The following is a 24,141-nucleotide window of genomic DNA, read 5'->3' as shown; positions in this document are numbered from 1 at the left end:
TCTGAAGGACTAAGTCTCAAAGCAGGAACTGGATCAGTGTATATTCCCCAGAGATCGCTGTTAATGAATCAAACTGAGCTTTCTGGCAAACTCTGAGGACAGATTCCAGTTTTCTCTAAAGACCACAAGCAATGGAGAATCCACAACGACCTCAGGTATGGTTTTTCAATGGTTCATTCCTTTTGCTGCCATTATTATTATGTTTCTTTCTGAAAGTGTGTAGATTTAGCCAGTGATTTTTTTTTTCTGGGGAGGGGGAATGGGATGCAGGGGTACTCATACCCCTAAACATTTTGTGAATCTTTGTACTTTTGTTCATTTAGTGTACAGTGGTACCTCGGGTTAAGAACTTAATTTGTTCCGGAGGTCCGTTCTAAACCTGAAACTGTTCTTAACCTGAGGTACCACTTTAGCCAATGGGGCCTCCCGCTGCTGCCGCGCGATTTCTGTTCTCATCCTGAAGCAAAGTTCTTAACCCAAAGTACTATTTCTGGGTTAGCGGAGTCTGTAACCTGAAGTGTCTGTAACCCGAGGTACCACTGTGTTTGTTTTTCCCGATTTGAACTATAAAATGGTGGTTTTCTTGAGTCAAAATGAGTACCCCTAAAAAAAAATTAGAAAAAAAAGCACTGGATTTAGCTACGGTAAAACTATGCAAGGAAGAGCCGACAATCAGGAAATAGGGTTTTAAATCCTAAATGCATTTTGAGACCAATGAAAGGGTTTCATTGACTGAAATTTGCAGAGATTGCTTTGTTGGTTCAATAAGGTCCATGCTATTAGTAGGCAGTCCTTTCTCCCAGGAGTGTTAAGTAAGCCTTTCAACTTTGCGTTTTCAACCAAGAGCTCAGGGGCGTTTTCAGGGCCCCTACCACATCCCGCGCGAATTGTTGAATCGTTTGCAGCCTACCAATGTTAAAGAACTGACAATCTGCCAGAAGACCAGGAAACAAATTCATGCCTTGAAAAGTGTGAAGGAATGGATGTCTTGACCCGTGCATTTAAATCTGCCTTATGCCAAGTCAAATCCTTGATCCACTTAGCGTAGAACATAATACAGTACAGTACTATGCTCTCCAAGGTCTCACATGTAATTCTTCCATGAAAAGCTATGGGGAAGTGCTGAGCTGAGTTTCTCCAACATCATTTCCAGTATTTTTTGCTCTATAAAACGCACCAGACCACAAGACGCACCTAGTTTTTGGAGGAGAAAAACAAGAAAAAAATATATTCTGAATCTCAGAAGCCAGAACAGCAAGAGGGATCGCTGCGCAGTGAAAGCAGCAATCCCTCTTGCTGTTCTGGCTTCTGGGATAGCTGTGCAGCCTGCATTCGCTCCATAAGACGCACACACATTTCCCCTTACTTTTTAGGAGGGAAAAAGTGAGTCTTATAGAGCAAAAAATACGGTATTTCTCACAGTTATCGACTGGAGGAAAATCAAGGAATGCGATTCGTCCTGATTTTCATGTTAATTTTCTTCACCTTCCATTAACAATTTATACTGGGTGATATTCAACTAAGTTTCACACAGAGTAAAGCTGTTGAAATTAATGAACATGACTAGAATTGTAGAATCATAGTTGGAAGCGACACTGCAGGAATGTGCAGTTGTCCCATTCAGGGATTCAGCCTGCTACCTTGGCATGATCAACACCACGCTTTAACCAACTGAGCTAGGCAGACAAAGTTAGTTCCATTAATTTCAACAGTTCTACTCTTAGTAATGATTAGTTGGCATCTGTCTGTCTTGGAAGACAATCAAAGGGTGTGCCTTCGAGGGGTAAAGTCAAACCTTTGGAGAGTTCCTGCGCCCGTTGTGGCTCTAGAAACCGATCCTGTGTCTGGAGGCGGTTGGAGGATGGATGGCAGCTAACAGTTTGAGGTTGAATCCTGACAAGACAGAAGCAGTGGCGTAGCGTGGGTTGTCAGCACCCGGGGCAAGGCAAGTAATTTGCACCTCCTAACCCGTGGATTTGCGCCCCCTAACCCGTGGATTTGCGCCCCTTAACCCTAACCCCCAGATGTTGCGCCCGGTGCGGCCAGCCCCCCCCCTGCACCCCCCACGCTACGCCACTGGACAGAAGTACTGTTCTTGGGAGACAGCGGGCAGGCAGGTGTGGTCCTGAATGAGGTCTTTATCCAGGGGTGGAAGGGGTGTGAGGCACCTGGGTGATGAATTCTGGGGGGCGCCTGGCGCCCGCTGGTGAAGCCGCCTAAACTCTTAACTATCTACCCATTATGAAATAATACATAATTTTGATCAAGCTAGAAAAACAAAATACATATATATCTAGGTATTGCCAAAATATATACCTACTGTTTCACTAAAGGACTTTCGACTGTGCGCTCATTTACCAAAGACGTGCTGTGCTTGTCATTCAAAACGACGGCACTTGTCAGACTCAATGATGGCGCTTGTCATTCACAACAAGAGATAAGGCGTAAACGTGGTGTCTGACATAAGCATGAATTATGTTAATTTGGGGGCTAACCTAAATTTGGGGGTGCTGGGTGGATCTTTGCACCCTGGCAGCACATACAGGTATGCTAAAGACAGGGCTGGGGGTAACTGTGCCCCTGAAGGACCAGGTGCGCAGCCTGGGAGTCATTTTGGACTCACAGCTGTCCATGGAGGCACAGATCAATTCTGTGTCCAGGGCAGTTGTATACCAGCTCCATCTGGTACGTAGGCTGAGACCCTATCTGCCTGTGGACTGCCTCGCCAGAGTGGTGCATGCTCTGGTTATCTCCCGCTTGGACTACTGCAATGCTCTCTACGTGGGGCTACCTTTGAAGGTGACCCGGAAACTACAACTAATCCAGAATGCAGCAGCTAGACTAGTGACTGGAAGTGGCCGCTGAGACCATATAACACCAGTCCTGAAAATCCTATATTGGCTCCCAGTACGTTTCCGACCACAATTCAAATTGTTGGTGCTGACCTTTAAACCCCTAAACGGCCTCGGCCCAGTATATATGAAGGAGCGTTTCTACCCCCAATTGCTCAGCCTGGACACTGAGGTCCAGCGCCGAGGGCCTTCTGGCGGTTCCCTCACCACAGGGCACCAGGCAGAGGGCCTTTTTGGTAGTGGCGCCTACCCTGTGGAAAGCCCTCCTGTTAGATGTCAAGGAAATAAACAGCTATCTGACTTTTAGAAGACATCTGAAGGCAGTCCTGCATCAGGAAATTTTTAATGTCTGATGTTTTGCCATTTTTTATGTGCTGTAAGAAGTACAGAGTCGCTGGGGAAACCCAGCCAGATGGGAAGAGTATAAATAATAAAATTATCATTGTCATCATGATCATTATACAGGAGAGACATGTTTTGTTGCAGCTGGGGCAGACGAAGGTGTCTGTTTGTGCTATTGCAGATGCACCAGGGCGATTCTTCCCTCTGTTCTCCTCCCAGCAATCATCCCTCCTCTGATTACCGCTATGGATACATGATCTGATCATTACCAGTGTAAAACTTAGTTGAATTCCAACCATAGTTGGCAATTACTAGTTAATTAAGAAGGAGAGAAGCTTTATTTTTCTTCTAGAGCAGGCATATTCAATGCTAAAGGATCACATCAGAAGTACATTTTGACAACGTCCAACTACATACCGTATTTTTCCGTGCATAAGACTAGGTTTTTTTTCCTGAAAAATAATATCAAAAATTAGGGGGCGTCTTATACACGGATACATCTCCCCCTGTTTTCTTAATTCTGAGTCCCCCTAAAAATAGGACTCTTATACATGGGGGGTGGAAAAATACAGTATGTTATGGAAGCTCCATGATTTTAACTCTCTGTGCCTGATTCTATTAGGGAAAGTATCCATAGGGAGATTTGGAGAGGATCCATGGTGTGTGGGAAAGCGTCTAACAGTTTGCCCCAGCACCACGCTACTAATTCAGATCGCTGCAAAGCTGCTATTAACCACAAAAAAAATAAATTTAGCAGATTTAACCATTTCCCCCAATTTCCATATAAATGTATGGATATTGTAGATGCCAAACTTATTGTAGATGCTGGGTGCATCTTTGATTCCAATAATTCTTTGCCCTCAATGCAAAAACTTTGGTATAGTCTCTGAAAAATCTTGACACTTTGTTGGAAAGAATGAGTCTTGAGAACATAACAAATAGGAAACGTAAGAAGAGAAAGCTGGAATTCTCAAGAGTGGAAAAGGAGCTCACAGACCAGACAGAAAGGTTTCGCAAGACTTGTATTGTAATGCTTTGCCTATTCTATATAATCATAGAATTGTAGAGTTTGGAAGGGACCCGAGGGTCATCTAGTCCAACCCCCAGCAATGCAGGAATCTCAGCTAGATCATACATGATGGGCGGCCTTGCAATCTCTGCTTAAAAGCCTTCAAGAAAGCAAAATCAAGCAAAAGAAGATTGTGGTTGCTGTTAATTCTACAGAAATATCTGATCACAGGCATTGGTCGGGGGGGGGGGAGGGAGTCTGGAAAGACTTAATGTAACTTGTTTTCCAGGGGAATGGAGGAGGGAATTTACACTTTTTAAAAAACAAACCATATTTTATCAATTTGCAAATAATTAAAATGACAACAATGTTAAACAGGTGAGGCTCAATGAACCACAAAAGAGTGCATATACAGTGGTACCTCAGGTTGCAGATGCTTCAGGTTACAGACGCTTCAGGTTACAGACACTTTAGGTTACAGACTCCGCTAACCCAGAAATAGTACCTCAGGTTAAGAACTTTGCTTCAGGGTGAGAACAGAAATCTTGCTCTGGCAGCGTAGCGGCAGCTGGAGGCCCCATTAGCTTAAGTGGTGCTTCAGGTTAAGAACAGTTTCAGGTTAAGAACGGACCTCCGGAATGAATTAAGTTCTTAACCCGAAGTACCACTGTAATCATATATAGATTCACCCAAAGCAAAAGACATTTTGTGTCGGAGGATTTGGTGGCAGTGCTGAGATTAGGTGGGGCTGGACCCTATTCAGAAGTCAAACAAGACGCAGCAGGAGCCAAATGAGCAGCGAAATTCTACGGTAAGGCAGTATTTGTTTTGATTTAAAAGAAGCCGCACATTCAAGTCAGGATCCTGATGTGATGCAGCCATATGCTGTTTGACTGCTTTGAGCCATTAGTGCAATGCTTTGGATCAGACCACATCTACAACAGCAAAAAAAGGCCCTGGGCTAGCTGCAGCACTGGCGGGCAACTGACCTGTGCAATTCATAAAGCACGTTTCCAAGCACAATTCAAAGTGTTGATGCTGACCTTTAAAGCCCTCGGCCCAGTATACCTGAAGGAGCGTCTCCATCCCCATTGTTCAGCCCAGACACTGAGGTCCAGCGCTGAAGACCTTCTGGCAGTTCCCTCCCTGCGAGAATTGAAGCTGCAGGGAACCAGGCAGAGGGCCTTCTCAGTGTTGGCACCCGCCCTGTGGAACGCCCTCCCATCAGATGTCAAGGAAATAAACAACTACAGTGGTACCTTGGTTTAAGAATAGCTTGGTTTTTGAACAAGTTGGATTGAGAACGCTGCAAACCCGAAAGAGGTGTTTTGGTTTGTGAACTTTGCCTTGGAAGCAGAACATGTTCTGCTTCCTGTTGAGTTTGTTCCAATTAGAAACTGAGTCCCCCACTGCTATGGGAAAGCATGCCTGGTTTAAGAATGCTTTGGTTTAAGAAAGGACTTCCGGAACGGGTTAAGTTCGTAAACCAAGGTACCACTGTATCTGACTTTTCAAAGACATCTGAAGGCAGCCCTGTTAAGGGAAGTTTTTCATGTCTGATGTTTTACCGTGTTTTTAATACTCTGTTGGGAGCTGCCCAAAGTGGCTGGGGAAACCCAGCCAGATGGGCGGGATATAAATATTATTATTATTATTATTATTATTATTATTATTATTATTATTAAGTGTAGTAGGCCAGCTCCATCCTGATACACAGTGACCTGCGGGACCCAAGCAACAAACTGGAACAATGGCTCATGCAGTCATACCAGCTGCTGATTACGGGTCTTTTGGAGGCACATCAGTGCTGGGTCATTTCTTTCTACAGGGACCCACCAAGTGTGGACTGGACCCGGACCGTGGCATGAACTCTTCCCTGACACTTTGGACATTTATTTGTCTGGGACTTTTGTGGGTTAGGAGAAGGAAATAGCTTAACTTGCAGTCGTGACAGCTGTGTGGGTTAGGTCTACCTCTTGATTGTGACATTGAAATTCTACTCAGTAGTATTGATCCAGAGTACAGAGGACGCTTGGGTTGCGAACGTTTTCCAGGGGAATGGAGGAGAGAATTTACTCTTTTTTTTCTAAACAAACCTTATTTTATCGATTTGCAAATAATTAAAATGACAACAGTGTTAAACAGGTAAGGCTCAATGAACCAAAAAGGAGTGCATATAATCATATATGAACGTTCTGGTACTGTACTTCCAGGTTTCGGCAGTCCGTAACCCAAAAAAACGCAACTTGAAGCGTCTGTAACTCAAGGTATGACTGTAGATTCCAATGTACAGTTAGCAGAGTAACAATTTAAACACGTTGCAGGATTCCTAAAAAAATTGACCGGAGGCAATTGTGTTTCATGCAGCAGAGCTTTACAGTGGTAGCTCGGTTTACAAACACTTTGGGTTACTGACTCCGCTAACCCGAAAGTAGTACCTCAGGTTAAGAACTTTACCTCAGGATGAGAACAGAAATGGCGCCGCCATGGCGGGAGGCCCCATTAGCTAAAGTGGTACCTCAGTTTAAGAACGGTTTCAGGTTAAGAACAGACCTCCGGAACGAATTAAATTCGTAACTAGAGGTACCACTGTACTGCTAGTGAAGGCAAATGAGCATAATGGTCACAATATACTCAGGATTGGCACTGTGCATAAGAAATCCAGTTGCAGCAGACTTAACTTAAACTTACAGCAACTTAACACGACATACGGAACACCACACCGGAAAGAAAGAGAGACTGAAACCCAGGCTCCTTCTGGCCTCACTATTATAGTCAGCATAACCTTGACAGAAAGAGATAACAGAACCAGAACCAGTTTAAACCAGCTGTACGCAGCTTCTCTCAAGGAATAACCCAAATATCAGGAATCTTCTTTCACACAGAGAAGCTTCCAGAACCCTCTTGAATTAAGTAGAACAGGAAAGATCTCTACACATCAGATCAATACTTTCTGCACTAAGAAATGCAAACTGACAGACTGATGGTGCTGGAGGACCCAGGTTTCAGCAGGTGCTTTCAGTGCCCGTTTGAAAACACTGGGAAAGCTGTCAATGGCAGCAAAACAGCCTATGCTCTGCTGAACACTTGGGGAAGTTGAAAATGCCTTACCCATCGTTCATGGAGATTTTTGTGCTGCTCTAATGCTTGCCCAAAGGCACGGTTCCTGCAGCAATGTTCTTGCCTTCTTGGTGCAGTCTCAGACCTGACTGAAACACCACAGCGATGGCTAGCGCTAGCACTAGGCCTGTCACAGAAAGCCAAGACAGACCCTCCAAGTGTCCCTATTTTCCAGAGATTTACAGAAGCAATCCCAGTTTCTGATTTGATCTTGGAATGTCCCACTTTTTCTTGGGATGTCCCTGAAACTGAATTTCCAGTGCATTTTCCTGCCACTTTCCAAGCCACAAACGCCTGTTTTCGTTTTCCTATTTTAAAGTGGATCCAAAAAGTGTTCACTGGATTTTGAATAAATGTGCAATTAATTGTTACCATTTTGAACTTTATCATGTTGTTATCTTCCTTCCTTAGTGGCTGGGGTCACCCAGAGTGGCTGGGTCAACTCAGTCAGATGGGGGGGCATATAAATGATAAAATTGTTGTTGTTATTGTTGCTGTTGTTGTTGTTGGAGCCCCTTAACCCACTTTAATTGTGCAAAAACCTAAAGATCTGGTATGTGTTGAAATCCCTCTCACCAAATACTGAGAGTTTAGAGGCATCCTTGAGAAAACCTGCCGCCATTCCTGATCATCTCGCTGATTATCCCCCAATTATAATCTCCTATGGAACCTTGGAGTTTGAAAACGGCTATTTCAGTAGCTTCTGAACAGATGGCTTGTGCTCAGTACAATTAAGGGATTATCAAATGATCTCTCAAACCCATGAAATGTTCAGGGAGTTGTATTTGTTCATTGAGAGTGGCTAATCTTTGTCTCTGCATCATCTTTGCTTCACAGATCCCCAGCGTGTAACTGAGGAGGGCAGTCAAGCACAAGAGAAAAGGTCATCGAGACTGAAACAAGCATGGGCAACCAAAACGACAACAAACACTGCTTGCGTTGAGTGGGCTGGATGACCGATGCCAGCAGGAAAGGAGAGCCAGACACATCGCCCGCCCTAGATGAGTCAGACCCCAATCTAGACTATGAAGAAGATGAGGAGGACGAAGGGAGGGAGGGTGAGAGGGGAGAATCGGACACCTGCAGCATCCTTTCTGATGACTCTGTGTACCCCGTCTATGAATCTGCTCCGTCTGCCAATGGTGATGGCACGACGCTCACGTTCTACCAGATCTGTCTCAAGAATGATGCAAAGCTATTGCAGGAGAAACTTGACAGAGGGGTGACCAGGGAAGAAGTCATGGAGCTGGACATCAACGGACGGGTAACTGGACTTCTCACAGCAGCACCTAAAAGCTAGCAATAAAATGGCCTAGGGGTGAATAGAAGGCCATGACTCTTAGCCATTCTTTAGAACAGAGCCATAGCCCAATCATGGCCGTTTTCTAGTCCAAGAAACCATCCCTAGCATCACTGTCCTTAACAGGAAGCCATGGTAAGCCATCCCAGCCATGCAGTGAATTCGACATGCCTTGTGGGGTGGCGACTACACAGCAAAGTGGTCACTGTACCGCTCCACTGTGTGTTGGTGGCTAGCTCCATCAATTTTCACTGACTACGTGTTTGGCTGGGTGGCACCAAGTGGGGTGTGCGAAACAAAAAGCAGTCAAAGGCATGAATGAATTAGAGAGTTACCTGAGGAAGGCCATTTGTCCACACTACAACCGATCTGGTAATGTCCGGGAGCCAACAGGCAGAGCAGGTCATTCACAGGTGTGTGAGAGAGAGAGAAAGACGCTTGGCAGTTAGTTAGTTAGTTAGTTAGTTAAAACAAAATAAAAAAATTCCTTCCAGTAGCACCTTAAAGACCAACTGAGTTAGTTCTAGGTATGAGCTTTCGTGTGCATGCACACTTCTTCAGATACCTGAAGAAGGTATCTGAAGAAGTGTGCATGCACACGAAAGCTCATACCTAGAACTAACTCAGTTGGTCTTTAAGGTGCTACTGGAAGGAATTTTTTTATTTTGTTTTGACCATGGCAGACCAACACGGCTACCTATCTGTAGTTAGTTAGTTAGTTAGTTAGTTAGTTAGTTAGTTAGTTGCAGTTAGTTTCTTTATTAAGGAAAGCAAAACACACAGAGAGATATCTATAGGGAAAGCCAGTTGTTCGAACCAGCTTGTAGCCCCTTCTTCACTCCCGTCCCCTCTCTGTCAAGCCCCTTCCTCTGCGATCTTCTGCTACGGCAAGCTCCAAGGGACTCCCTCTGTGTGTGTCTGCCTGGCTCGCTTCTTGGCAACACACAACAATCGTTCTAGGCATGGGCTGGGGACTGGAAATCTATCATCAGAGAAGCTGTCAGAGTAGCTCTGAGGAAGAACTGCACGGTCTACCTCTCCTGTGTCCTTGCTGTCTGTCGGCGCCTGTATCCAAACTGGAAAACACCTCATTCTGTTCTGTCTCTTTGCTATCCCTCAAGAGCCCTGATTCTAACAGTTCCCAGCCCATCCCCACCTCTGAGGTGTGGTCAGTGTCCCACCACCAGTCCCCAGGCTCGAAACCCTCTTCCTCTGTGCCTTTCCTGGGGGGAGGGAGGGCTTAGTTATGCAGATTCCACATGTAAGTTCTAGAATCCCATGCTTATGCACGGCTTCTCCCCAGCCCTTTATCCCGTGATTGAAATTAGGACCGAGTTAGACCATCAGTTCATCTAACTCATTACTGTCCACACTGACTCGCAGTGGCTCTTTTAAGGTTTCAAACCAAGAGTCTTTCCCAATCCCATAAATGCCAGGGATTGCTCCTGGGAACGGTTCCATGCAAATCATGCTTAGTGAGCCACAGCCCCTCCCCTGCATTGGCAGCACTGATGCCCTGCTATCGATAACACAAACAAAGGACTTTGTTCCTGAGTGGTTTATAAATATTGCAAAAGAATGAAAAGAAATGAAATGTGTTATCATGGCGTTCTAGCCATCCTCATGTGTTCAAGTTGTACTTTCTTTCCACGCCCGGGAGATAGAGGAACAGTATCAGCCGCATTTTGTATTTACAGTGGTACCTCGGTTTTCGAACGTCTCCGTTGACAAACTTTTCAGTTTTCGAACGCCGTAAACCCGGAGGTAAACGCTTCCGTTTTCAAACATGCCTCGGAAGTCGAATGGCTTCCGCTGAGTGTATATGTCATTTTTCTCAATTTTCTCTATTAAATCTGCAGGCCGCCCTTTACGCCTCGGTTTTCAAATGTTTCGGAACTCCAACGGTCTTCTGGAATGGATTATGTTCAAAAACTGAGGTGCCGCTGTATTTCATAACAATTTATATACTGCTTGATTGTAATAAAACCCCAGAGCAGTTTGCAAAAGGAATGAACAATAAAATTAACAATTAAGAACAAGTATTTAAAGCATTAAAAAAAAGTAATTTAGGGTGTGTGCGTTTTTTTAAAAAAACCACAACCACAACATTTGTGCTATGTCCTGACTGATAGGTAGCAGTGGCAGGAATGCAATAGGAGTGGCTGTTATTGCTGAGGTGCTGGAAACAATCAGTGAGTGGAGCTCAGGCTTTGTGTAGCTGCTGGGAGAGCATCGGAGTCACCCCTGGGGCAGGAAGTGCCATCTTGTTGGGACCAAAGGACTGTGTTTCTGGAATGGGCAAGATAGGCAGGAAAGATATACAAGAGGTAGCATCTCTTGCTCAAGTGGCTGAACCTTAACACCTGTTCCCTTTTCCTCCACAGAACGGCCTATTGGTGTCATGTTTCAAAGGCTTCGTAGACATTGTCACCATTCTCAGCAAATGTCCCTACATAGATATCAATCATCAGGATAATGATGGAAACACAGCACTCATGATAGCAGCTCAGGCAGGTAGGAAGTGTCCTGCTTTTATACAGTTGAGCAGGGGTGGCAGACAGAGACAAGGAAGGTTGGGCATCTGGCTAGGATTGCTCTACTTCCAATAATGACTTCAGGGGCTACTTCCTTCGTTCTTCCTCTGCTTCTGGGTACCGGTTGCTGGAAACTGCAGGGTGGGAAAGCATTCTTGCACAAAGATCCTGCTTTTGGGCTTCCATAGGCATCATTTTGGCCACATGGATGCTAGACTAGATGGGCTGCTGGCCTGATCTTCTTATATGCTTAATTACGAGTGAGCAGATGATAGATAGATAGATGATAGATAGATAGATAGATAGATAGATAGATAGATAGATAGATAGATAGATAGATGATAGATAGAAGATAGATAGATAGATAGATAGATAGATAGATAGATAGATAGATGATAGATAGATAGATAGATAGATAGATAGATAGATAGATAGATAGATGATAGATACCTTGTGATTTTTCAAAATTAGCGTTCTGGCAATGAGAAGTAAAAGGGGTTTACTGAAAGGTGACGATGAGCTCAGGTTGCAGATGGCCATTCCTCTGTGAAAATTGGAGCCAAATTGTATCATCTCAATAAAGATCAAATTTTATGAATATTCTGAAGGCAAGATGTGCACATTTGAATTCAGGCCTCTATTGGCATTCCAGATTTGCAGAGGAGTTACCATTTCACACTTCCTTCCCTTCCTAATTTATTTGTCTGTTTAGCGCCCTGTGATTTGTTTGTGCAGACTGTAGCCCAGACTGCATGTAACGGAAAGCCAAACTATGGCTAAGTGCGAACAGGCAAGGGTGCAGTTGCCCAGAGCAAGAAAGGTTGCCGGTTCTTTCTTCCCCCAGTCCTGCTGCCGACATGCTACCTGGAGCTAAGCTATAGCTTGGCTCTATGGAAATCCAGGCTAATGTTTTTTCTCGCTCCCAATAAACCACAAGCTGTTACTGCAGTTTGTTCTTGGCTTATTGGCCATGCTTTGTTTGGAAGAGGCAGACCTCTTCCAAACTCTCAGGTTTGGACATAATGCTAAGCTAAACCATGACTTAACTCTGCAAAGCAACCACTCTTAGTCTTGCACCCTCATCCTGCCATGGTTTGGCTGAGTATTATGTGTGAACAATGCCTGTGATTGATAGATGGCTGAACCACAAAAACAGACCCAATTAAAAAACAACTCAAGATGGTTAATGTTGTGTATTGAGTCAAAGGATTTTATATCTGTATTATTATTGTCTGTAATTGCATTAGGGTAAAGTAACTGCATTTTGGTTCCAGAGGGTACAGCTACTATTGGTTCATTTAAGCTGCTGTATTTGGATCCTCTGTCTTATTGGTTTCCTCCAAAAGGCAGGACTGTGATTGCCTGATATTGTTCCCTCCAAAATGTATCCTTTCTAGCTAGTTCCCTGTCCCTATAAATGTAGCTCTCCCCTCCTCAGGTTTTAGTCTTGTTGCTTTTAATAAAGAAGTGTTACTAGAGAACTGTCTCCAGCATATTATGTCAAGAGAGCTGAAATCACAAACCCCATGTCACAACAGTTAAATTCACCAAAAGTGAAATGGGGGTGGGGGGTGGGATATGAAACAATGGAGTAGATAGATATAATATACCAATAATAATAGTCAAGAATCAAAGCATCATAGAGTTAGAAGGAATCCTGAGGTTCATCTACTCCAACTTGCTGCAATGCAGGAATATTCAGCAATCCCTTATGGGGATAGAACTTGTAACCCTGGCATTATCAGCACGAAACTCTAATCAACTGAGCTATCCAGCTGATATGTATTTAAACTAGAAGAGTGTGTTTGGAAGTGTATCCACTGTGTTCAATCCGAATGCATTTTTCTTTCTCCAGGATTGAACTCTGCAAGAAAGAAGCAGAATATGGCAGTGCTTTTTGCAGAAGCAGTTAGCTGTGCATAGCACTGATTGGCTGGTGCCTGTGACTTTACTATGAAATATCCTCTAGCGTTCTTCTCCCAAACACACCTTTTAAAATAATGTTTCCTTTTCCCTTATTTTATTTTAATGGAAAGCACTTTTAAAAATAGGGGGTGGGAAATAAACTGTCTTTCTGCAGCATGGAGAGAAGGCCAAGACTGACAGCTAAACTAGTGTTTGATTGGTTGGTGTTTACATCTATCATTCAAATTCTGAAGCTCAGTGGAGCTTTACTGGCAATCATTGTAGGGCTTTGAGGATCTGGGTAATGTGATCCCCCGCAATGCACTAGATAACAGTCAGGCGTTGCCATTCTGCATCAGCTGCAGCTTCTATAACATCTTTAAGTGCAGCCCCACCCCCATTGTAGTAATCTGTTTTGGAAGTTATTAACACTGGTTAACTGAGGCCAAGCTGTCCTAATCCAGAAATGGCCACAGCTGATGGATGGATCAGTCACACCTGGGCATTACTCACCACCGAAGACACTTGAGCCACTGGCAGTAATTTAGAATCAAGGAGCAACCCCCAAGCCATGAACCTAGTCTTTCAGAGGGCTTCACATGGACACAATGGTAACTTGGGCTTGTGTTGGGCTGGTAGACATCAGCCACTCACAGGGCTGTCTTACCCATAGCCACTAGGGGTGCTGGACACCCAGGCGCCAGGCTCTCAGGGGCGCCAGGCCAAGAGTCTGGGCCCCGAAAGTTGAGTCCGGGGAAGAGCCCACCCATCGGTCAGAGCACCACGGTGGGCTCTTCTGTTGCGGGCGGTTCTGTGCCGTGAGTTCAGGGGTGACCGAGCCAGCAAGATGCTGAGGTGGCCGGCCGGGTCTGCCATCCTGTGCACCTGGGACCGGGCAACTGGGGGGGGGGTGCACTGGGCAGATCTTTGCACCCTGGCGCCCCATATGCTTAAGACAGCCCTGGCCACTCAATTCCCAGAGGAAAGGAAAGTCTACATGGACGGGGAAATAATTCATTGTGTGTTAACTCTTGTGGTCTTCAGTGCATGCTAAACCTCTGAGAAACATTTCAATGCCTAACGCCAATCTCTCTCTCTCCATGAAGGACACATCACTATTCTCAACTATCTTCTGAACTACTATCCAACACTGGAGCTGGAGATGCGAGACTTGCGGGGTCTGACTGCACTCATGAAGGCTGCAGTACAGGGGAGAAACGACTGTGTTGCAGCTTTGCTCATGGCAGGTATGTCACTCCTCATTAGCCAGTTCAGGAGGAAAGGATTTTTAAATCCTTTTTTTTAACACCTGCTGCTCATCCTTCGAGTGTTCAGCAGTGGCTGCTGCATCTAGCTGCCATTGCAGTTTCCTACAATGCCCCAATAATGACGCTGTGTCAGTAGCATTGTGGGAAATTAAGATGGCAGCTAGATCCAGCCACTTGGTGCTGCTTAGAGAGCCAAGCACCAGCAGTCTGGCCCTATTTTCCAGGAGCACTCCTGGATTTACAGAAGCCATCCCAGTTTCTGACTGGATCCCGGAATGTCCCGCTTTTCGTTAGGACCTCCCTGTTTTCATCAGAGAAATGCTGGAGGGTATGGAGCTATCTGGCCCCTGAGCCAAGGAGATAAGTAACTGTACAACCTTTAGAAGACATCTGAAGGCAGTCCTGTATAGGGAGGTTTTTTAATCTTTAATGTTTTAATATATGTTGGAAGCCACCCAGAGTGGCTGGGGCAACCCGGTCAGATGGGCAGGGTATAAATGTTGTTGTCGTTGTTGTTGTTGTTGAGTAGGACATCCCTATTTTCATCAGAGAAATGTTGGAGGGTATAAACAACACATCAGCAATGGGCCCTGCCAGCTGTCTGAGAATGCCCTGAGTGTGAGGAGGGACAGATGGCTCAAACACCCTGGCATGCCTGACCTATGGAAACAAATCCAAGGGAAGGATGTTTTTCCCTTACTATTCAGCTTCCAAAGCAAATACAGTTCTCCTGTTTGATCTACAGTCGTACCTTGGTTTTTGAACATCTTGCAACTTCAATGTTTTGGCTCCCAAACACCGCAAACCTGGAAGTTAGTGTTTCGGTTTGCGAACTTTTTTTGGAAGCCGAACATCCAACTTCAATGGCTTTAATGGAGTGCAAGAAGCTCCTGCAGCCATTTGGAAGTCGTGCCTTGGTTTTCAAACGTTTTCGGAAGCCGGACGGACTTCCGGAATGGATTCCACTTGAGAACCAATGTACGACTGTGTTTGAAAAAGGCTGAATTTTTCAAAAACACAAAGCAGAGGTTTCATTCAAGACTGAGTTCCCAAAGAGTCTCTCGATAGCTAGTGACTCTTCACTCACCTCTTGTCAACACTGAATAACTCACATTAGGCGTAACTTCTGATAAGCCCCCTTAGTATTTGCAATCCTAGTACTGTACTCCAGTATTTCCACTCCTGTGCCAGTGATGGAAACCAGAAGCTCTGTCTGCTCACGTTCCTTTTCACTTTGTACCTACTGCCATCTGCAGGCCCTTGCAAAGGACAACATGTGACCGGTTCATGAGTGCCCCAGTGCCATCTAATGGCAACCTGTGGGCCAAATTAAACACGCTTGCAGGTTTTGTGCCTTTTTTTCTATTTAGTCCAAATAGGAAAGAGGTAGGTGTGTGTGTGTGTGTGTGTGTGTGTGTGTGTGTGTGTGTGTGCTGATTCAGGATCAAGACTACAAGTTAGGGGTTTTTAACCACTTCCTTACTCACCATGAACCAGATGAAAGTCACCCCCCTCCCAAAAAAATAGCTGCTCTCACCCCACAGAAGGACTCTTCCCATTGGTTCCAGCACAGGAGAACTAGGGAGATCTTTTCCTGCCCAAAGGACTTGTGCAATTAAGGCATGCAAAAGTTATATGGCCAGTACCATGTGCAATGAGCCCCATGGAGGTGTCATGGCAGGAATGGTCAAATACTGAGGAGGAGCTCAGGTGTTTCCTGCTTGGCAGGGGGTTGGACTCGATGGCCCTTGTGGTTTCTTCCAACTCTATGATTCTATGATTCTATGATTCTAGGTATGCCCTTCCCCCCTAGCCGCTCATCTTGGATCCCTCCCTGGCAGACGAAGGCTGCTTCAAGGGAATGGCCTCCTACTCAGGGCCAGTCCGATGCATTGCTCAGCAACATGCAGAATCCTCCACAAGCAGGGAGTCACAAGGGGTGGAAAGTCAGCAGGACTGGGACTGTCTGCACACCCACTGGCTCTCAGCTTTTAATCCTGACCTGGAGGGCCCTCCTTCTCCTGATGCCCCTTGATTGCTCAAGTGCCCTGTTTTTATCAGCTTCCAAATCATCATTTCCATTGATTGCTCCTCAGTTTCCCACCACCAGGCTCCGGGCTCTAAGGTGTCATCCCTGGGGGGCTCTTGGGAGGCACTCTTGTTCATCTAGCTAGTCCAAGCTCCCCCTGGGGGGTACGGAGTCTCAGTACTGAACTACCCCCATCCCCTGCCCCATTCATTCTGCACTATATACTGAAAGGGAATGGACCACAGCAGGCTCCCTAAAACCTTGCGATTTCTCCTAGGAGCCGACCTCGCAGCTGTGGACCCGGTGAAAGGAAAGACAGCGCGGGAATGGGCAGCCCTGACGGGGCGCTTTGAAACAATTGTCCGGATCCGTACCCTTCTGCAGCGCCCATGCGCCGAGCAGTTTTGCAGCAAGTACATGCCGCAGTGGCCCGCTCTGCCCGAGCTGGTGGCGCAAGCAATGGCCACAAAATCCAGAGCCAAGCGGCTGTCGGAGACGATATGCTCCACCTTCACCATAAATTTCCCGCACGACCCTGAGCCGGATGGTGTGATGGACCACATGGTGCGCATGACCACTTGCTTGGCCAGTCCGTTTGTGGGCACTGCTTGCCAAACCATCTGCCCAGACAGCCCGCCGGAAGTGGGGAAGCAGAGACTCTCGGTGCCCGAGATCCTGAAGGAGTACACGCCGGATCCTGATGCCAAATCCATGGTTAGTGCGTCGGCCTGCAATGGTCAGCTCATGACACCCACCCGGGTTCTGGTGCCCTACCGGCCCCCCAGCACCATCGTCAAGCTGCTGTCATTCCCCTTGCGCATGCGCCATAACAGCATCTACCCGGTCCCGAAAATTGAACTCACCAAGTCGCCTGCTCAGTCGCCACCCAAGGAGAACGTGCCGCCACGTTCTCAGGACAAGCACATGCTGGAGCTGCCAAAGTGGCGCTATAAGGAGCTGAAAGAAGCGAAGAAGAAGAAAGAGGAGGAGGAAGGGAAACCCAAGAAGAAAGGGAAGGGAAAGGGCAAAGGCAAAGGCAAAGGCAAAAAGTCATAACAGCTTGAGGGAGGGGAGCTGGACAGATTGGGAAAAGAAACTGCAGTCAGCTCACATTCCAAGTGTAAATTTCAACTCGCAGATAGATCACTTCCGTCATAATTCATCAGTCTCAAAAGTAATTTTTAAAAGGGATGTTTTGTTTACCTTATTCCCTGATGACTGACCCTAAGGACTATTATGTAGTGTTTGAGCACAATCGAGGTTCCTTGCTTTAAGTCACTCACCCCTATCCAGATCCCCCAAAACATCTCGATCTCCCAGTGTGGAAAGCAGCTTTTTCAGAGCATCAGAACTTAATCCCTGTTCTCCCTGTTTCCCAAGAGAGAATGTGATAATAACCAAGATTTATGGCTTGGCTGTCATTAACCACCACATAATTATCTCTGTCAATGGAGTGTAGACAGTAGATGACTAGTCCTCCATCTTCCTCTCCCCAGAAGTCTCTACTCCAGTGGTTTTAGATAACATTATTCCCCACTCATCATTCTTGACCAGCTTTTGCCAGGCTAAGGGACTAACAAATGGGATGCGTGGAACAGGACTTGGGTGCTTCTTGCAGAAGGGAACGCAGAGTAGAACAGTGGAAGTGAAAAGTGTTTAATCCCCATCCTGCCTGCCATTTCTCAGCTCCAAATTACCCATTCTCATCAACCCCCATTTCCCATTCTCCCAGGTTTCAGATGTGTGTTTGCCCTTATGTACAGAGCTCTAGGGCAGAGAGGAATTTGGAGAGGATTTGGAACACACACCCCCAATGCACACAAACACACACTTCTCCGCTCTAATTTCCCTTCTCTCAAAGCAGTTCTGTTTAAAAAGGAATCAGGGAACGGCCACATACATTCACATCAGCGCTGGATTTAGGATGGTGTGGGGAGTTCCCCCACTCAGGGCACCAAGCTGAAGGAGTGCAAAATAACAACAACCTGTATTTATACAGGTACCTACTGAGATGTTCCATAAAAAAGCAACCGTACCAAAAGGAATTATTGTGAAAGGAGGCAAAAGGAATTATTAGAAAGGGGGCAAAAAAAAAATAATATCCTTGCTCAGGGCACCATATTACCAAAATCCACCCCTTTTCACACTGATGGTGTGACATATAGTTCACCCCTAAGACTTCAATCTCACCAAGCCCTTGTTGCTTCCAAGGAAACTCTTTCTACGTTAAGGTGAAGATGGAAGTTACATTGGTAGATAAGCAGGGCTGGGTTGGAAATGCCCTTTCCACCTTTAGTGCAAATTACCGGTATATACCATTCTCTTGGGACACGGGTGGCGCTGTGGGTTAAACCACAGAGCCTAGGACTTGCCGATCAGAAGGTTGGTGGTTCGAATCCCTGCGACGGGGTGAGCTCCTGTTGCTCGGTCCCTGCTCCTACCAACCTAGCAGTTCGAAAGCACGTCAAAGTGCAAGTAGATCAATAGGTACCACTCTGGCGGGAAGGTAAACGGCGTTTCCGTGTGCTGCTCTGGTTCGCCAGAAGTGGCTTAGTCATGCTGGCCACATGACCCGGAAGCTGTACGCCGGCTCCCTCGGCCAATAAAGCAAGATGAGCGCCGCAACCCCAGAGTCAGTCATGACTGGACCTAATGGTCAGGGGTCCCTTTACCTTTACCTTTACCATTCTCTTGGACCAGATTTCAAGCTCTGGGATGGTGGGCAGCAGAGATAGACTGTGGCTAGCACTTGTGATGTCATCCAGATAGCACAATAGCACATGTGATGTCACCTCCCATATCTCCAAAGCGGTTTTGTCCTCGTTTTTAACACCTGTCCTGAAAACTGTGCAGCTGGGAGGAAGATGAGCGCAGTCTCTATAAGTATAGAATCCCCAGCGACTTCTCTTTAAATATTACTACCGTCTTCACCCTTAGCAAGGCCCCAATGTGCTCTTCTCAAAATATTCACAGTTCTCATACAGATGCAAAGAGACTCAGATTTTGCCATAGCCCTGTCAACTATACCCCTGTCTCACAACCGTTTTGCATTTTGCTGACTTGGCAAAAAGTTCCTGACAAATCCCATCTGTACCGTAAGCCTTACAGTAAAGTTGGGATTTGTCAAAATTTCTCCGCAATGCTTTTTTCCTAGCCTTATTGTTTGCAGGGAGAGGAAAGGGGGACACACACACACAAAGAGAGAGAGAGAGAGAGAGAGAGAGAGAGAGAGAGAGAGAGAGAGAGCGCCAGCCTGAGAGGGCAGGTTCATTATTTAACCGCGGAAATTTTGGATCCCCTCCAAACCAGTGTGTGAGAGAGAAAGAGACAGAGAAGGAATGACTAATGGATGACTAAAGTATGTTTGTTTTGCTTGTGTGTGTGTATGGCGTGTGCTGTACATGTGTATGCATGGATACATGGGATGTGTATGCACATGTGTTGGGGCACTAGAGAGAGGGTGAGGTGGCCCTACCCACTGCCAGCTTTAGCCACTCCCACTGTGTCCACACCCACTTTTGGTTTGATCCCACCCACCACTACCATGTGGCCCCCAAAAGGTTGGCCTTGAGGAAATTCAGCCCTCTGGCCGAAAAAGCACAAAGGATCACAAATTTCAGAAATAAACAGCTCCGGGGAACAGGAGCTACACAACCAGCAGCAAATTTAATGCTGAGAGGAGTTTGGGTTCCTTCTTCCACCCCAGGGATACATCTGCAAGTGGACTTCTTCTCCTGCTTGCGGTATGGTGCTTTTAGGACCAAGTAGGAACCACCTAAAGTTCACTTCAGAAAATGGTGCCGCAAAACCCCACGATGGTGACATATCTTGGATAATTTGGACAGGGCAGGCCATCCTAGCTCTGCTTTTATGTACACAGGTTGTCCGGGCTGACCTGAGGGGATCTTCCAAGAGGGAGCCAGGAGGCCTTTATAGACCTTCTCAGTAAGGACAGCCTGGTGAGCAGAGTCACCCCAGTCCCAGAAACGTACTTCACTTGGGGCCGCTGCACACAGCGCAACAGGAGCCCAGTTCTTGCCCTTCGTGATGCCTTGTCCAGAGAGAGCTTATTTTGCTGCTAGAGTGGCTCTGTCTCCTACTTTACAAAAGTGCTCTATTCCAAGAATACAGGAGGCCCTCCAGATGTTGTGAGCTACAACTCCCATGGCCTATGATTAGGCACTATGTTGGCTGTCCCTGCTCCATTCAAAGAGCTCTCTGGTGCCAGTCCAGTTTAAGAGGTAAATAGCACACAGGTGCACGTCAACAGTTAGCACCTGGGCAGCAGGCTGAGATGTCACCTGGTTCCAGTCCTCCCTGCTATGATGAGGTGTACTGTATTTCTATGTGAACTATAGTAATTACCATATTTTTCGCTCTATAAGACGCATCAGACCACAAGACGCACCTAGTTTTTGGAGGAGGAAAACAATAAAAAAAATTCTGAATCTCAGAAGCCAGAACAGCAAGAGGGATCACTGTGCAGTGAAAGCAGCGATCCCTCTTGCTGTTCTGGCTTCTGGGATAGCTGCGAAGCCTGCATTCGCTCCATAAGACGCACACACATTTCCCCTTACTTTTTAGGAGGGGAAAAGTGAGTCTTATAGAGCAAAAAATACGGTATTTCTAACTTTGCATCTGTATAGATCAGGCATAGGCAAACTCGACCCTCCAGATGTTTTGGGACTACAACTCCCATCATCCCTAGCTAACAGAACCAGTGGTCAGGGATGATGGGAGTTGTAGTCCCAAAACATCTGGAGGGCCCAGTTTGCCTTTGCCTGGTATATATGATACGCACATTCCATGCAAATCTGCTCTTGTTTATCCTCTTTTGTTGGTGATGCATGTCCTCCTCCTCCTCTTCTTCTTTTTGCAATGATTAAGCGCCCGCCCTATATTACTGGGAGTGTAGGGTGGGCCAGGGCAAAAGGAGAAGGGGCCCTTTATGTCTTCTTGATTTTAGGAAACCCTTAATAAAACTGAAAGTGATTGCTGTATGTGTGTTTATTAATAAACAAAACCTCAGAGCTGTGTCCGCTTGGTTGTTGCTGTTCCCATCACTGCCAACAGGACCGGATTAGATTAGAGGAAGCTTACAAAATAGTTCTGTGCTGATACCTTTGTGTTAAACAAAATAAAAATCCATGAGGCCACTAAAGTCACTTACCTTGGACAGAGAAGAGATGAGCAAGTTGATCATATTCATAGGAGGGCAGGGACTCCTTAGAACTGCAGTCACCACCAAGGAAGCCAAAGGTAGCTTCCCAGTACAGTGGTGCCCCGCAAGACGAACGCCTCGCAAGACGGAAAACCCGCTAGACGAAAGGGTTTTCCGTTTTGGAGGCGCTTCGCAAGACGAATTTCCCTATGGGCTTGCTTCGCAAGACGACAGCCCATAGGGAAATCTCTGGGACAGTGGGGAAGCGTAGCTCGTCTTCCCCGCTGTCCTCGGACCTCCTCCGAAGCCTGGCGGCGGGGCGGGGACACCTCCTCCCGCCGCCGGGCTTCGGAAGGATGCCCCGATGCCGGGCGGCGAGGCGGGAACGCCTCCCCCCGCCGCCCGGCATCGGAACGATGTCCCGAAGCCGAGCAGCGGGGCGGGAAAGTCTCCCCCCGCCGCCCGGCATCGGAACGATGTCCCGAAGCCGAGCGGCGGGGCGGGAACGCCTCCCCCCGCCGCCCGGCTTCGGGGCGGGAAAGCCTCCCCCCGCCGCCCGGCTTCGGGGCATCGTCCCGATGCCGGGCGGCGGGGCAAGAACGCCTCCCCCCGCCGCCCGGCTTCAGAGCGGGAACGCCTCCCCCCGCCGCCCGGCTTCGGGGCGGGAAAGCCTCCCCCCGCCGCCCGGCTTCGGGGCGGGAACGCCTCCCCCCGCCGCCCGGCTTCGGGGCGGGAAATCCTCCCCCCGCCGCCCGGCTTCGGGGCGGGAAAGCCTCCCCCGCCGCCCGGCTTCGGGGCATCGTCCCGATGCCGGGCGGCGGGGCAGGAACGCCTCCCCCCGCCGCCCGGCTTCGGGGCATCGTCCCGATGCCGGGCGGCGGGGCGAGAAAGCCTCCCCCCGCCGCCTGGCATCGGAACGATGTCCCGAAGCCGGGCGGCGGGGCCGCGAAGCCTGGGCGCGCTGGAAACTCTCCGCAAGGAGCACTCCCGCTGCTTGCGGAGAGGTCCGCGAAGCCTGTCCTGGACCTCTTCTGAAGGCAGGCGGGGGGCAAAAGTCTTTGTCCCCCCTGCTTGCCTTCCCAGGGGCTTTTAAATCGCCCGGACAGCGGAGAAGTCCTCCGCTGTCCCGGGCGATTTTAAAATGCCGCCCGCCAGAAGAGGTCGGGGGAAGGCGGTTTCCATAGGAACACATTAATTGATTTTCAATGCATTCCTATGGAAAACCGTGCATCGCAAGACGAAAAACTCGCAAGACGAAGAGACTTGCGGAACGAATTAATTTCGTCTTGCGAGGCACCACTGTATGCCCCACGGAGGACCTTAAGGTCCATAAATAGCAACACCCTAGTGGTCCCGGGCCCTAAGGAAGTCAGATTATCCTCAACCAGAGCCAGGGCCTTCTCAACACTGGCTCCGGCCTGGTGGAACGATCTGTCTCATGAGACCAGAGTACTGCAGGATCTGATTTCTTTCTGCAGGGCCTGTAAGACAGAGTTGTTCCGCCTGGCCTTCAGCTTGGAATCAATTTGATTCCCTCCCCCTCTTCTTTTTTCCTTTCTCCTCCTGTGATGGAACTCCTATTTGGGGACTTCCCTGGCTTTTTTCTGGCCCACGTAGGACCAGTCTGGAAAGTTAGCCTTGGTGAAGACTTGACGTTTTCATTCCCCAAAAAGTTTTTGATTTGAGTTTCCATTGAAATGAGGCTGTATGTTTTAATGTTGTATTTTAATCTTGTTTTTAAGTTGTATTTCAATCAATTTGTTTTTATACCAGGTGTTAGCTACCCTGAGCCCGGTCTTGGCTGGGGAGGGCAGGGTATATATAAAATTTTTTATTATTATTATTATTATTATTATTATTATTATTATTATTATTCCCAGGCCTGAGGCAAATAGCTGCTGGGGGGACGGTCTCTACTGGACTGCAGCACAGGTAGAAAACAAAACACTACATCATGTACCATGATGCTGATCAAGACCTCTCTCGCCACAGATGCTGTTATAAACCACTTTAAGGTTATTTTTTTAGAGGCAACCAAACAATAACCAAAAAAAATTATGTTTTCTGCTCCTCCCAATCCCAGAAACATGGCTCAGTGGGAATGTTCTGTAGCGGCATTACACAATATGCTGAAATAGCAAATGAATACAAATTCCCAAACCTGTTATATGTGCCAAGCTTCTGTATTTTCATTTTTTCTAACCTAGCATTTCCAAAATATCTCCAAGCAACTGTTAACATTGCTATGAAAACAGTCAGGAAAGCTCTCAAAGGGACAAATGAAGCAATTGTCAGTCTCCTGAGATGTTTTTGAACCTGTACAGAATTCTGCAGCATTAGTGCTGTATATCATAAATAGTTAAAACCGCAAAAGACACCCACAAGTATTTCAGAATCATGCAGAATTTTTTTTTTTAAATAATATTTATTGAACATTTTCAAATATAACAGAACAGAATCATGCAGAATTCTTTGTTGCCTTAGAGGCAAATGTGATAGTAAAATAGCTGCGTGTAACCCAGCTGCTGAAACATTTGTACAATAGGTACAGAGCATTTAAAAGAAAAGGTAAAGACCCCTGGCAGTTAAGTCCAGACTCTGGGGTTGCGGCGCTCATTCGC

The 24,141-nt window shown here is 46.8% G+C and overlaps 1 protein-coding gene across 2 annotated transcripts; it reads left to right on the top strand.

Moving 5' to 3' along the window:
• The first annotated feature begins 96 nt into the window (after positions 1-96).
• ANKRD33 (ankyrin repeat domain 33) lies at positions 97-20,039 on the top strand. Of its 2 annotated transcripts, XM_081849803.1 has the most exons (5): positions 97-155; positions 8,161-8,587; positions 11,008-11,137; positions 14,169-14,309; positions 16,637-20,039. In XM_081849803.1, the coding sequence occupies exons 2-5, from the start codon at positions 8,276-8,278 to the stop codon at positions 17,413-17,415; spliced, it is 1,362 nt and encodes a 453-aa protein (XP_081705929.1). In that variant the 5' UTR covers positions 97-155; positions 8,161-8,275; the 3' UTR covers positions 17,416-20,039. The 2 variants fall into 2 exon arrangements, with proteins under 2 accessions (XP_081705929.1, XP_081705930.1); XM_081849804.1 differs by lacking the exon at positions 97-155 and having other exon boundaries at positions 8,138-8,587.
• Positions 20,040-24,141: the final 4,102 nt, after the last annotated feature.

This window comes from Podarcis erhardii (assembly GCF_964252035.2).
Source record: "Podarcis erhardii genome assembly, chromosome: 2".
In the NCBI taxonomy this organism is placed as follows: domain Eukaryota; kingdom Metazoa; phylum Chordata; class Lepidosauria; order Squamata; family Lacertidae; genus Podarcis; species Podarcis erhardii.
Note: the sequence above shows the minus strand (reverse complement) of the source record. Positions and strands in the feature narration are given on the sequence as shown.